This window comes from Alosa pseudoharengus, unplaced genomic scaffold (assembly GCF_046254945.1).
Source record: "Alosa pseudoharengus isolate Yale_2024_CS ecotype anadromous, Long Island Sound unplaced genomic scaffold, YU_APseudo_1.1 YU_APseudo_1.1_scf_14, whole genome shotgun sequence".
Taxonomy (NCBI): domain Eukaryota; kingdom Metazoa; phylum Chordata; class Actinopteri; order Clupeiformes; family Clupeidae; genus Alosa; species Alosa pseudoharengus.
Window position 1 is genome coordinate 20,442,895 of NW_027468609.1, and position 15,409 is coordinate 20,458,303.

General features: G+C 43.8%; 1 protein-coding gene across 1 annotated transcript; it reads left to right on the plus strand.

Annotated features, from left to right (window-relative positions):
• Positions 1 to 715: 715 nt before the first annotated feature.
• On the plus strand, positions 716 to 15,298 carry LOC143122457 (kinesin-like protein KIF2A). The gene is made up of 21 exons (XM_076283245.1): positions 716 to 887; positions 3,103 to 3,197; positions 3,878 to 4,000; positions 4,649 to 4,709; positions 5,095 to 5,211; positions 6,233 to 6,333; positions 6,784 to 6,879; positions 7,336 to 7,390; positions 7,663 to 7,825; positions 8,226 to 8,316; positions 8,505 to 8,568; positions 8,691 to 8,782; positions 9,292 to 9,434; positions 10,134 to 10,338; positions 10,636 to 10,746; positions 11,074 to 11,141; positions 11,656 to 11,769; positions 12,104 to 12,251; positions 12,683 to 12,784; positions 14,574 to 14,709; positions 15,124 to 15,298. The coding sequence occupies exons 1-21, from the start codon at positions 827 to 829 to the stop codon at positions 15,207 to 15,209; spliced, it is 2,232 nt and encodes a 743-aa protein (XP_076139360.1). The 5' UTR covers positions 716 to 826; the 3' UTR covers positions 15,210 to 15,298.
• Positions 15,299 to 15,409: the final 111 nt, after the last annotated feature.

The following is a 15,409-nucleotide window of genomic DNA, read 5'->3' on the forward strand; positions in this document are numbered from 1 at the left end:
ATAGGAAACAGGTCTACTGAAACACATGCAGAGGAGACAACAGCTTTCGCAAACCAAGTATTAGAAAGGTTGTAAAAAAAAAAAAAAAAACACCTTAACTTCAGCACAGCCTGTAACTCAGAAGGGGGGTCCATCTTTTTGGGGTCAGCTGGGCAGGGCTGGATCGGTTAAAAAATAAAAAATAAAAAAAACACCACACAAATCACAGCACTGGGCTGACAGACATCGCATTCAGACAAGTGTCAGTAGGCCTATAGACAATTAAGAGGCTTCCCCCCTTGGTCTTTCCAATTTATTTCAACAGCTTGAAAATCTAGACCAAAAAATATATAAAAGCTTTCAAGGTTGCAGTGAAAGTGTCAAGGATGAGATTGTATTATAACAGTCCCAAATGATTTACTACTTAGTTTGCATAATGTCTCAAATTTTCAATAAGATTTGACAGCCTGTTTTTGATTAGACAGCAGCCTATTAGCCTACATGACCATTATGCTGGGCATGTCACGTCAAATGACATTAGCCAAACAGTGATGTTATGTGTTTATCCAAAGAAGTTCTCACTACATGTGGAAATGAATACATCAATGAGGTGGTGGACACAATGTGGCCTTCTTGTAATTCAGTGTTAGGTCATCTCTGCTGCTCTGCTCCGGGCACTGACGCGAGTGGGGAGAGTCTTCTGCGCAGGCGCTGTCATCATCTTTCACCCTCAATTCCTCCTGACCTCCTCCCGGTTTCTGCAGCGCTGGAACAACTTTAGTGCCTCTATTTAAAACATATCACGGTACATATCGGTGCAGATATATAGATATATCACACATGAGGGATGGCATCTTTTTTTGGAAAGATTCTCGTCGGTATTTACGTGGAAATCAAACGGAGCGATGGTAAGTCACACCCAGTCAGATTTCTCCGGTTGAAGAAGATGCCTGATTTGGAGGAGGTTGCCGCGTTAGCCAGTTTTACATCAGCTTTGTTGATGAGTAACGCAAGCTGCTAAACCGCTAATCCTCTACAGCTGGCCTGCTGTGTAGAGAGTTTGACATAGCATATTCTATTTTATCCCTACGTGTAATATAGCTGTCAAAGAAATGCAGCACAATAGACAGGCTAGCTAGCTGTCAGTGCATTGTCAACCTCACATACACATTAGGCATGATGTAGATGCACACGTAGCTAGCTAGCCCTTTATATTTGCCAAGTGCCAACAAATAATGTTAACAGAGCTAGCGTTAGCTTACCAGATAACATATACTGCAGTCAGTGCGTCCAGTCTGAGCAGGGAAGGAAAGCATATAAAACGATAAGGGTTTTGCGTAAGATGGTGACAGTATTTAACTTAATGCCTGGCTGATTAACGTTAATTAACGTTAACCGACAAGCGGACATATAGCTGTTCTTTCCGGAGGCATTAACTTGTTAGATGGGAATATTCAGAGTTAGTCCTGCAACACCCTTGGTAATCTTAATGTCACAGGGATATCTCATGTCTGGTAATCTGTCAAAGACAGCTGAACACACGCCCTTAACGACATGGGCGAAAAATAATTGAATATAGATTTGAAAAATCAAGCCTACTACTAACTACACTGTCTCGGATTGCGCTGTTGAACTTTCACTCTCGTCTGGAATTGAAGTGAATGAGATTTCGCGCTTGCGGAGGTATTCATTCGTGGACACACCATGCGTCTCTGATAGGGTGGTGCTTTTACTAGCCTCACCATCTTCCAAAAAGCCCCTTGACAACAGTTAGGTCGTAGCAAGTAGGCCTACAGCCTCAAGCTGATAGACCATCTCAAACTGTCCTCTGATCAGTTTTTCAGCATCTGAATGAAAGAATAGCCCAGTTTGCCAACAAGACATGGCTCATTGTATACTGTTTATATTGCTAATTAATTGCTTAATTGGAGTTAATGCTGATATTAAGCTTTAATCGATTAAGTGTCTACCACCTACCTGCTCATATTGCATTGAAATAAATGTAATTGTCGGTGACTACGGCGTGATAGGGTGGTGTAGTAGTCTTGGCCCACTTTCTGAGAGCCGTGGAGCACACCCCTTGCCAGCTGGACTACTGCAACTGAGTAGGAATCACAGGCGAATACCATTTAAGCACGCACCAGTGACGCACCCTGCTCTTAAAGGACAAGGGTGATAAGGCTCGTTTTCAGCACTGCTTTGAAGATTCATCCCCAAATCATGCTGTACGTTTTATTGATCAAGGGATTGTGTAGAGAGAATGCCATACAATTGCGAGTGAGAAGCTACAGTAAATGACACTATTTTACCCAGAGCCAAACCTAGATCTACACATTTCTTGTTACAATACTAAAGGCCCACAAACATTACATACAGTATTGATTGGAGTGGAGCAGTTTGAATGTTCTTTATGCCTTGTCATAATCACATAGTTTAATAAATTGCATATTCCTGGATCACCTAGCACAAACATCATGGACAAACCTGTCTCTGAACTTCTGGCTTCTGCCTGTTCTACAAATTGTTCTACAAATTGTAATATTATCGCCACCTTCTAAACAGTGTTATCTTTGTGAGATGCTATCATGTTGTTCCCTCTCTGTTCACTGTTACAATAAGGAAAGTAGTCTAATTAGGTCGTTCTTACCTGCAGTATGACCCTTCCTTATTAGTTTCCTTCCTTGTTACTTCACAGATATGCAGTGCATCTTTCCCGGTTCATTTTTTTAAATCATAATTGTTTGAAGTTTTATTTGGCTATTACATCAGTTTGAATACTTGGGCACCTCTTGGTCTGTCAGGTGTTGCCTATAGCTATTATGCCATTAAGGAAGGAAAGGACGTACAGTAGCACAATGAGATATTATCCGGATATTATGAGGTCACATTCTCTTAACACTGTACTCTACCCTTTGACAGGTTCAAATGATGTTTAAGTATGTTCTCAATCCCATACCTTTTCTTAGTGTTAAACTCATTGACACCATGTTGCATGGTGATACTGCACTTTAAACAATACATTCGATTGATTGATTGTGTCACCAAAAGAGGCAGTTTAATTCTTTTGTGTTATTTTTGTAAAAAGATGAAAAAGTGGTGGTATTGTGGTGGTCTTTGTTGCAGGACGAATACACCAAGCCATGGTGACATCTCTGAATGAAGACAACGAAAGTGTCACCGTAGAATGGATTGAAAATGGAGACACAAAAGGAAAAGAGGTAGCCAATCCTAAGTAAATGTCATACTCACACATTCTACAGTACATCATGGATGGTCCTTGGGTTCTTATACAGTGACATCCGGGATGGATTAAAAGGACAAATTGTGGGGTGTGTGTGTGTGGGGGGGGGTTGTAATTTGAGTCATGACTAAGACGCATGAGCGGAAGTGGTGTAATATGGCTGGTGTATGACTGGATGCTGAGGCCATAAAGTACCAGAGACTCTTCTCAGGGTTTCTGTGGGATTACTGGGAAAGCCATTAGGGCTAGAGGAGATTGTTATGTAGTGACTGCTGTAAAAATCAGAGAGAGTGGTGCTGGAAAGAGTGCATCTTTACTTCCTGGGTGGGTCAGCATTAGGTAGCATTGCCCTAACTATTGAACGAACAAATATGGAGTCTGCATAGTTATGCCAAGGAAATGCAGCAATGACCTGAGCATGTGTAACAGGCACTATGGTAGTACCTAATAAAGTGAAAAGAGATGGATGTCTGTTTTGAAATTAGAGACTTTAAATGACCTTGCGGCTGTTGATTATTCTCTGTATACGGTACACTGTATGTTTTATTCTCTGCTTACTGTCACTCAGTATGCATGGACTTCAATGATAGTGTGGGAATGTGCTACCTAATGTTGTGAATTAGCTAATCGTTTTTGTTCACATGTGTTCCTTGACAGATTGACCTGGAAAGCATATTTGCACTAAATGCAGATCTTGCCCCTGATGAGGAAATTGTGCAGAGTCCCGAGACTCCACCCCCTCCTGTGACCAGTGGCGTGAAGGTCAACAAGATCCCTAAGGTCTGGAGCAGTTTAAGCTCACACTTTCTGCCAGCTTGTGTGGGCCTGTAGTTGTTTAGGTCTGTGCGTCATATTTTTGTGGGGGGGGGGGGAAACACACATCCAGCTGGTGTAGCATACAGCAACGGAATGTGTAAGTGAACAGAAACTGTTTGAATCAAATGAAAGAAATATTTTGAAAACTAGGTAGAGTTTGATAAAATATGAATGTTCATTTTGACATTGTTCAGCTGAATGGAGAGGCCAAAAAACAGGAAGCATTTGCACAATCTGGAACATGTACAAATCAGATTACCCTTCCTCAGCACCATACAAAATACAGCATCTGATCCCTTCTTACTGACAAAAAAAGGTCCTGGTGTGTGTACTACCACAATACAGTATATAAACTGATAGTGTATTGTACGGTGGCCCTGAAGTGCCATGCATAATTTACATTTCAGAAAACAAAATGACGAAACTACAGACAAATTCAGTACATTTCAGGGCCACCGTAGTATTGATAGTGTACTGATATGGAATATTGATAGTGTAACAGTAGATATATAAAGGTGTAACCGACTTACTGGTCTGGCGATGGTGAAGCTGCAGTCAAGACCCCGAGCTTCCAGTAGGGAGTGTGACAAAGAGCAAATGTGTGTTTTGCAGGCCCGACGAACAATAGCGCCACAGAAGAACGACACTCCGTTACGGGACAACAGAGTCACAGGCAAGCTGCTCAAGCTCTCATCGTTACATGGAGTTTGTATTTCTTTTGTTTGTAGTCTTTTGATGTGGTGTGTCCTAGTCCTACTCCTGGATCCCACATCAGGCCACGTCTCCCTTTAGAATTGTTTATATGATTTATGGGGTTCAACAGATGTTACAGAAGCCCTGGCTGGCACACAAGTGTTTACCGAGGCATACATCCAGTACTTTAGTCTTATAATAATCTGATGATAATAATGTGTACATGTTTCTGTGTTCTGCGTGCGTGCGTGCGTGTGCGTCTGTGTGTGCGTCTGTGTGTGTGCGGGTGTCTGTGTGCGCCTGTGTGTTTCTGTGTGTGTGCGTGCGTGCATGCGTGTGTGTGTCTGTGCCTGCATCTTGTGCAGTGGGGACCACGCGAGCCCGGCCCAGTCAGGCCCAGCAGTCCCAGCAGGCGGAGCCGCCCCCCCCAGCCCCTGCACCCCAGCTCACCCAGCAACAGACCCTGCAGCAGCAGCAGAACGGTACTCACATGATCCCACTAGCGGCTGACGAGCCCTGTGCTTAAGTGTGAATGCAGAGCTCTTAAGTGTGTTTGTACAATTATTCTGTAAGTAGCTTTGGACAAAAGCGTCTGCAAAATACTATAACCATAACCGTATGTGTGTACCGTAGTGTACTTACGTGTGATACTCAACCTACTTAAGTCCGGATAGTACATTACTCTGAATACTCTGAGTAGTCTGAGTAGCACCGTAGTAGTGAACAGGATTACTCAGGTGTGAATAGTACAGCATTTAAGTGTGAACAGAACGGTACTTTACATTTACAGTACGTAAGGGATAATGTATAGAACGCCGGTCATTATTGGGAAAATAAATCCCGACAGGGCGAACCGGACCTCGACGCGCCAGCGGAGGGGTCTTGCTTCGCCCTGAAGCGTTCTACCTGCATTGTGAAGAGCCGTATAATAAATGTATTTGTTTAGCAGACACTTTTATCCAAAGCAATGCAGAGGAGACCTTAGGTACCAGTTAATACTACATCAATAACTACTATAGTAACAGAGCATGAGCGTGCAAGAGTGCAGAAGTGTTAAGTACTCGTCAAATAAGAAGGTGGTAAAAGTAGCTGGAGGTGCGTAGGAAGTGCATGTTCGGTGTGTTGGGTTCTTAGAAGCGTTAGAAGAGGAGGTACTCTCTGAAGAGTTGGGTCTTCAAGAACGTCTTAAAGATAGAGAGGGACGAACCTGCTCTGATAGCACTTGATAGGTTGTTCCTCAATTGGGGAACTAACTACAAATATAAATAATCAGGATTGCCGTGTGTGTAGTTAAGTGATAACACTAATGTCGGTGGTCAGTACTGCTCCGTCTGTCCTGTCTCTGAGACCTGTGTGTGTAGTTAAGTGATGACACTAATGTCGGTGGTCAGTACTGCTCCATCTGTCGTGTCTCTGAGACCTGTGTGTGTAGTTAAGTGATGACAGTAATGTCGGTGGTCAGTACTGCTCCATCTGTTGTGTCTCTGAGACCTCTGTGTTTAGCCCGTAGGAAGTCCAGCTGTGTGAAGGAGGTGGAGAGGCTGCAGGAGAAGCGGGAGAAGAGACGACTTCAACAGCAGGAGCTCAGGGAGAAGCGAGCTCAGGTACCAACCCCCCCCCCCCCCCCACACACACACACACACACACACACACACACACACACACACACACACTCACACACACACACACACACACACACACACTCACACTCACACACACACTCACACACTCACACACTCACACACACACACACACACACACACACACACACACACACAGAGAGAGACACTGTGGTAATATCACCCTTTGACAATCGGTTGACCTGCCCACTGTTGTAACCCACCATTATAAGTCTGTTGCTTTGGATAAAAGCAACAGCTAAATACCAACTTTAACTTAATAACTTAATCTCATCTTTCCGCTGTCTCTCAGCTATATGTCTTCCACAGTCTGACCCTTGCCCCTTCACCTTCCCAGCATCATCTCCAAGCTCTCTCTGTCCTATCTGCTCTCAGTGGGAGTTTGGGACTCATGTAATCTCTGCTCTTTTGCAGGAGGTCGACGCCACAACCCCAAATTATGAGATTATGTGTATGATCCGAGACTTTAGGGCCAGCCTGGACTACCGTCCACTAACCACTGCTGATATGGTGAGTGACTCACTTGGCTGGCTGTAGTCATCTGCTCTAGGGAACTAAATAATTTAGTCTTCAAGGATACCTAATAGATGCCCACTAGATCCATTCATTTGCCGATGTTTGCTGGAAGTGCACACAAGTGTTTACAGGGAGGTTATGGCATTCTTTTGGTTTCCTTGTCAAGTATTAATTATCAGAAATTAGTGATTGGAGCTTCAGTATGTAATTTCAGTTTCAGAGTTTGTTTGACCTTTTGGAAATATTGAAACAGATGGTTTAGAGAGAAATGTCATGTTATGTTTGTCATTAGCTGAACCAGCCCTTCTGTTTGGGAGAATGAAAATGAACAAGAATTTGCAGAAATGAAGTATAGGTTATTAAATTTAATGCAATATTTGGAGAATGGCCATGGTGGGATTGGGATGTAGCTCTGTGCTTTAATCTCTGATGTTGTTTGGATTGTTTCAGATAGAGGAGCACAGGATATGCGTGTGTGTCAGAAAAAGACCTCTCAACAAGAAAGGTACAAATGTCTCATTCAAACTCATTTAAGCCAGCCAAGTCACATATTTAGATGAACGCTTTTTTTTTTTTACTGTATGTAAGTCATTTGATATGGCATTGCAAGCTTGAAAAAGTAAAAATGCTTAGATTTTTATATGGATAGATGGCAGGAGCACTTTTTATGCTCAAATTTGACAGATTTTTTGGCTTTTTGCCATAAATATAGTTTTCAGCTGCTGTTTGACTGGTATGATTCTAAAGCAGTCTAAGTATTGTGCATTGTGTTTGCAGAGCTTACAGTAAAGGACCTGGATGTCATCACCATCCCCAGTAAAGACGTGGTCATGGTTCATGAGCCGAAGCAGAAGGTGGACCTGACCAGATATCTGGAGAACCAGACGTTTCGCTTTGACTACGCTTTCGACGACTCCACCACTAATGAAATGGTTTACAGGTGAACCTAGTCATGTCTTTTATTTCAAAATAAATTTCAAATAACAAATTTCGAGAGGCTACGTTTTTTATTTTGAATGTTGTCACAGGTAGAACTTCATTATGTTTTTATTTATTTTTTAATCAGTTAATTTTCATGAGGTCATTAATGGCTTTTACTATAATAATATGATAATATTTTAATATGCTAGTATTCATCGACCTCCGAAGTTCATTTCCAAAAAGGACCCAAAGCTGCCATATTAAGGAGGTCCAGGTACCATCTTTGCCCTTATAAGAAGATCGGATCTCCTTATTAGGGCAAAGATGGCAGCTTTGGGTCCTTTTTTTAGCCGAACTTCAGAGGTCTATGGTCATTAAGTTAGCTGATGTGCATTTCTTTGGTGTGTCTGTGTCTGCAGGTTCACAGCGAGACCGCTGGTAGAGACCATCTTTGAGAGGGGCATGGCCACATGTTTTGCCTATGGCCAAACTGGCAGTGGAAAAACTCATGTAAGTCATAGTGTTTTCCATGTCTAAGAAGTGGGTAACTAAACTGCCTGTCCTCTGAAACAAGAAGGAAAAGTGCTTATCCTTTCATAAAATTATTCTCAAATTTCTACAGTGTTTCATGTTCTGGTCTGTGCTGTTATCCATGCTGCCCTGAGTCATTAATCTAAAATGCTGTTTCCTCGTGCTAGACCATGGGTGGGGATTTTTCAGGCAAGAACCAGGACTGCTCCAAAGGGGTCTACGCCTTGGCTGGTAGGTTTCATTCGAAAACTACATCTATAGTTTCATGATAGTGACTGATCTTTGAGGAGACAGTCTGCCTCATGCTAGTCATTGATCATTCAGGAGCTTGACCTCTCTTCTCTCTCCTGTAGCTAGGGACGTGTTTCTCATGCTCAAGAAGCCAAACTATAAGAAGTTAGAGCTGCAGGTGTTTGCCACCTTCTTTGAGATCTACAGTGGGAAGGTAAGACGTAAAAAGACGTAATGGATTTGGATTTGATAGATGTTTTGCTCTCCTCTCTTGCATCAGGATAACTCTGTATTCTGTACTCTCTCTCTCTCTATCTCTCTCCCCTTCCACGTGTGTGTGTGTGTGTGTGTGTGTGTGTGGTTGTGTGTATGTGTGTGGGTGTATGTGTGTGTGTGTGTGTCTGAATGTCTTTGTGTGTGTGTGTGTGTGTGTGTGTGTGTGTGTGTGTGTGTGTGTGTGTGTGTATTCCTGTCTGCATAATATCTGTGTGTGTGTATTGTTCATGTGCATCCATGTTTGTGTGTGTTTGTCTGCGTGTGTGTCCATGTCCATGTGTATGTGTGTGTGTGTGTGTCCATGTGTGTGTGTGTGTGTGTGTCCATGTCCATGTGTATGTGTGTGTGTGTGTGTCCATGTCCATGTGTGTGTGTGTGTGTGTGTGTGTCCATGTGCGTGTGTGTGTGTGTGTCCATGTCCATGTGTGTGTGTGTGTGTGTGTGCAGGTGTTTGACCTGCTGAACAGGAAGGCTAAGCTGCGTGTGCTGGAGGATGGTAAGCAGCAGGTGCAGGTGGTGGGGCTGCAGGAGCGTGAGGTGCGCTGCACCGAGGACGTCCTCAAACTCATCGAGGTCGGCAACAGCTGCAGGTACCACACTCACGCTACACACACATGCACTCTCTCTTTCTCTCTCTCTCTTACTCACACACACACACACACATGCACTCTCTTTTTTTCTCACACACACACACATGCACTCTCTTTCTCACACACACACACACACACACACACACACACACACACACACACACACACACACTCTCTCTCTTTCTCTCTCACACACATGCACTCTCTTTCTCTCTCTCACACACACACATGCTCTCTCTTTCTCTCACACACACATGCACTCTCTTTCTCTCACTCACACACACACACATGCTCTCTCTTTCTCTCTCTCTCTCTCACACACATACATCCACTCACTTTTTCTCACTCACACACACACATGCACTCTCTTTCTCTTTCTCACACACACACACATGCTCTCTCTCTCTCTCTCTCTCTCTCTCACACACACACACACATCTACTCTTTTTCTCTCACTCACACACACACATGCAGTCTCTTTCTCTCACTCACACACACACACACACACGCTCTCTCTTTCTCTCTCTCTCTCACTCACACACACATGCGCTCTCTTTCTCTCACCCACACACACACATGCAGTCTCTTTCTCTCACCCACACACACCCATGCAGTCTCTTTCTCTCTCTCTCACTCACACACACATGCAGTCTCTTTCTCTCTCTCTCACTCACACACACATGCGCTCTGGCAACGCAGGACATCTGGGCAGACATCTGCCAATGCCCACTCCTCGCGGAGCCACGCCGTGTTCCAGATCATTCTGCGCCGCCGGGGGAAGATGCACGGCAAGTTCTCGCTGATCGACCTGGCGGGAAACGAGCGTGGAGCTGACACGTCCAGCGCCGACCGGCAGACCCGCCTGGAGGGGGCCGAGATCAACAAGAGCCTTCTGGCCCTCAAGGTGTGTGTGCGCGTGCGCGTGTTTGTGTGTTTGTGTGTGTGTTTGTGTGTGTGTGTGTTTGTCCATACATGTGTCTGTGTGTGCCTGCGCACATGCGTGTGTATCTTATCTGTGTGTGTCTGAGTGTGTCTGTGCCTATGTGTTTATGTTTTTTTTCTATGTGAGATATTGTGTATTTGGATTTTGACCTTTTATGGTTACACTTGACCTTTGACCCTTGTAAAGGTTAACTTGTGAGTGTGTGTGTGTGTGTGTGTGTACATGCCTCACCTGTCTCCTGGTTGATGCCTCCCTCAGGAGTGTATTCGAGCTCTGGGACGTAACAAGCCTCACACGCCGTTCCGAGCCAGCAAACTCACACAGGTCCTCCGGGACTCCTTCATCGGAGAGAATTCCCGTACGTGCATGGTGAGTGAGATACCCCCCTGGAGACCCACACACCCACACACGTATATATATAATATATATAGTATATATATATATATATATATATATATATATATATATATATATATATGAGTGTGTGTGTGTGTGTATGTATATCTGTCTGTCTATCTGATAGATATACATACATACACACACACACACACACTCACAAATAGACCTCAAGAAGTAACCTTATTTACACGCTCTCCCTCCTGAGAGATTGCAAATACAGAAACACACACACACAAGCACAAGAAAAATGTATTATTCATATTTTCAGAGGTTAACTGTCACGTCTAATTTGAACAGATTGCAACGATTTCTCCAGGCATGGCCTCCTGTGAGAACACACTAAACACACTCCGATACGCCAACAGGTAAGCACTGCGCACACCAGGGACCACATGTGTACTGTATTCATGTGCACACTCCTGGGCAATGGGTTCTGATTGTGGAAGCCTGGTTCAGGGTGTAGTAGGATTATGTTCTACAGAATAAAACAGGTGTTTTACCTGAAACTGAAGAGTGTTTAGACTGAATGGGCTATTCTTGGAGCCTCCCCCTTTTTTTGCGCAGAATTTTACTCAGTTGTGGTTTTGGCCGTGATAAAGGCTGGGACTGTTTCATGGCCATGAGTTCAATGGACTGTGTGTGTGTGTGTTTGTGTGTGTCTGTGTGTGTGTGTGTGTGTCTGTGTGTGTGTATGTGTCTGTGTGTGCCTGTGCGTGTCTGTGCGTGTCTGTGTGTGTCTGTGTGTGTGTGTGTGTCTGTGTGTGTGTATGTGTCTGTGTGTGCCTGTGCGTGTCTGTGCGTGTGTGTGTGTGTGTGTGTGTGTGTGTGTGTGTGTGTGTGTGTGTGTGTGTGTGTGTGTGTCTGACCGGTTCTTCTCAGGGTGAAGGAGTTTGGCATCAGCCCCTCTGACATCCCCTTCAGCCAGACAGGTGGTAACCGTGCAGAGGTCTCCCCCACTTACGAGGAGGAGGACTTCGATCCCTCTCCCAACAGGTCGCACCTTCACCAATACACCTTTCTGTGTTTGTTTTAATGTCTCTCTTACATGCAGATACTAAAAACACACATATTCACTGATACAGAACCTGTGTAGAACTCTCTGTGCCTTTTCGCCAAAGTCCACTTTGCTATAGTTTCATTATTATAGTTTCACTGTATTATAATTACAATAATATAATAATAATTACAACCTGAAGCTGACCTGAGCTCTTTTATTAATGCTTATTTCTGTATGTGTGTGTGTGTGTTTGCATGTGTGTGTGTGTGTGTGTGTGTGTGTTTGCATGTGTGTGTGTGTGTGTGTGTGTGTGTGTGTGCGGGCGTGCAGGGTGACAGAGATGTGTGGCGACCCAGGCGTGGTCATGGACGGGTGTGGGGGGGGTCCGTCTCTGAGCCAGCTGGAGGTTCTGGAGGCCCAGTGGGCCATGGGCAGCTCTCCACAGAGGGACGACCTCAAGCTGCTGTGTGAACAAAACGTGAGTGCAGACCCCACAACATGCATACAATAACACACACACACACACACAAACAACTGTACACAAATGATTAACACACACATAAACACATGCGCACACACACAGACACACAGTATAGCAAGCTATTCATATGTGGTTTGATGTGTGTGTATTATTGTATTGTGTATTATTATCGTTGTCTCTGTACTTGTACTATGCACAATGACAATAAAGTTGAATTTAATCTAATCTAATCTAATTATCTTCCATACCTAATTGGTATGCTTTGAACATGAGTTGACTTTAAGTTGATTTGTTGAAATATTCATTTAACTTTTATTTTACTATTATCATTATGTCTGCCAGTTTACTGATGAATCTGTCGTTCCGGTCTGTGTGTGTGTGTGTGTGTGTGCGCGTGCGTGCGCTTGTGTGTGCGTGTGCGTGTTTAGGAGGAGGAAGTGTCCCCGCAGCTGTTTACCTTCCATGAGGCCGTGTCCCAGCTGGTGGAGATGGAGGAGCAGGTGCTGGAGGACCACAGGGCTGTGTTTCAGGTGAGGCACTTGCACTCGCTGAATTATATCACAGGAAACATTCCAGAGTAGACATACTAGACTCAATAGGTGAGGCGCGCCTCCCCTGGGGGGCGCCAAAGAGTCACAGGGGAGGCACATAAGAAAAAATATAGGTCCACATCTGTATGCAGTTCGGTATCGGTAATTGTGCGTGTGTGTATTAGCTTTAAAATGCCTCGTTTCCTTGTCCCAAGTCAACAGAAGTCAGCATGGAAACACACGAACCATCCTTCTTCTCCACAAATGCCTTAACATTGTTTTCTGGTCTTTTGTAAAAGTTAGTGCCGTCAATAACTCCTAGCCTACAACACTCATTAGCGAAATCAAAATGATATGTAGTAGGGTAGGCTATTAGGAAAAAACTGATAGCCTATATCCCCTCCGTTTTTAAAAATAATTCTGTTGAACACTGATATGCTACAAACATGTTAAACAGCTGGGAAAGGCTGTCTCAAATCCCTCGAACAGGTGGCCAATCAGAGATTTCAAACGAACGAGGGAACATGGGGCAATGCAACAGTGCTGTTTTCCCTTGATGAAAGTGAAACCACGAGTTTTTCCACATCTCAACTTTGGCCAAAGTTTTCAGAAATAATCGTTTTCAGTGATAAAACCTCATTAAATAATATGCATTTTCCATATGGGGTCTTAAAAGCCATATCCTTCTAGACACAGCATTTTTTTTAAAAACATAAGCCTAATCTAAGCGTGCTCAGATGACGTGATGACCAGGCGCTGTTGCTCACCTGTCCATCATTGTAAAGCCCGATTTGATTGGTCCGCCCGATCTAGGGCTAGCATACTTGCTCAACAATGGAGCAATACCAGACCGAACTTCCCGACCTCAAATGTTGTGGGCGGGACTAAGTTCGGAATGGCACCCAGGCTAGGCAAACCCCATAACATTGGCTAAACATTGCTAATCACTGCAGCTAGAGATATATGTGTTCAGTGATGCTGGGAGAAGCAGCTGCTGCTAAACTTGACGCGATCCCTATCTCTGATACCGTAAATCCTCAAATTATGGCCAGGATTCTATTTATAGCCGGGCCTTGGATAAGGGGTACTGTATATTCGGACAAATAAAGGCCAGTAGAGCTATCAGTCCACGAGCACTAGATGGATTTCTACCCGATATGATTGACAGTAAGGAGAGTGAAGTTAGAGTGGAAGGAATATGGAGTATGCCAGTGAATGTTGTTTTCAGGAGGAAGGTAGGACATGTACTGTAGGTTATAGAAGCACTGTAACATACAGTACATAACCAGTGTTTTTAGGGCAGAGGCTATATACTGTAGCAGGGATTACCTAATGGTAGCACCAGAGGGAAGCTTATTCTACTGAAGAGCAAAAAAAAAAGTATTTTGTGAGTGTAACATTAACCACATTAACCAACCCCAACCACAGTTCTCTAAGTGTGAGTTATGTGGCATTACGTTAAACATTTTAAACATAGGGGAATGTTTGCAAACAGTTTTCTGTTTGCCTCAAGTTTTCTGTGAACGTTGTCCGCGAACATGCGAGGGGCTGGACGGAGGGTTGACCTAGAGATGGAATATTTACACAAAATTGTTCAAATGTATCTGTTTAGAGAAAATATGTTTGCTGCAAATGTTTGCCTCTATTTGCCTCAAGGAAATTGAATGTACCTCTGCTTTCTGTGTTCATGAATTGTCGTGCCACTCTTTATGGATGTACAATCAAACATGTTGTGTGTACATGCATATCCATTTTTGAAGTGTAATGTAATATTAAATTTGAATTGTAGGAGTCCATACGCTGGCTGGAGGATGAGAAGGTCCTGTTAGAGATGACTGAGGAAGTGGACTATGATGTTGACTCCTATGGTACACAGCTCGAGCAAATTTTGGATCAGAAGATTGAAATATTAACAGAACTAAGAGGTAACTGCACATGTCATGTTCTAATTTTATACCGTTTTATCAGTTGACTAAGTACCTGGGGCCGGTTTCCCGATAACGTTCACTCTTAGGTAAACCTTACCAAAGTTGTTTACCTTTATATTCGTGGTTTCCGAACTGTCCATTTGAAGACTTCTTACGAAAAACTCCTTACATCCGACGTACAAGGCACTGTCCTCCCAGAAGGTGCTGAATTGGTTGACATCGATTGCTCAGAAATCTCCAGACTAACAATGAACGACGTACGAAAGACATTCCTAGCAAAGTACCTTTTGGGAAATGAAATGATAAGGCAGAGCTTATGGTATGGTTATTAACTACGTAGAGTTAGGAAGGCTTCGGGAAACCAGCCCCTGGAGCTTTCTGAGGACCTCATCTTATTCTCTCCATCCACAGATAAAGTGAAGTCCTTCCGATCAGCACTTCAAGAGGAAGAGCAAGCAAGCAAACAGATTAACCCCAAGAGGCCGCGACCACTTTAAGAACCATCCCAAGACCCCCACAGTGCCGAGAGATGCTTGACTCCTGAGCGCTCCAACACTTCTTCCCCCCACCAAAAACCAGCTTGCCAGCTCGCCTCAAACTGGACAAGAGTTTAACCAGCTCTGATGGTCATTTCCTGTAGGTGTTGTAGGTGACGACTGCTGTACATGGAAGACAAAGGGAAATTTAACTAAAGCAC

What these genes read in the sequence shown, in the direction of transcription:
- LOC143122457 (XM_076283245.1), top strand. Translation starts at nt 827, where the DNA reads ATGGCATCTTTTTTTGGAAAGATTCTCGTCGGTATTTACGTGGAAATC. An exon ending in ACCACAGGGCTGTGTTTCAG is followed by an intron (nt 12,785 to 14,573) that starts GTGAGGCACTTG and finishes TTTGAATTGTAG; the next exon opens with GAGTCCATACGCTGGCTGGA. An exon ending in AATATTAACAGAACTAAGAG is followed by an intron (nt 14,710 to 15,123) that starts GTAACTGCACAT and finishes CTCCATCCACAG; the next exon opens with ATAAAGTGAAGTCCTTCCGA.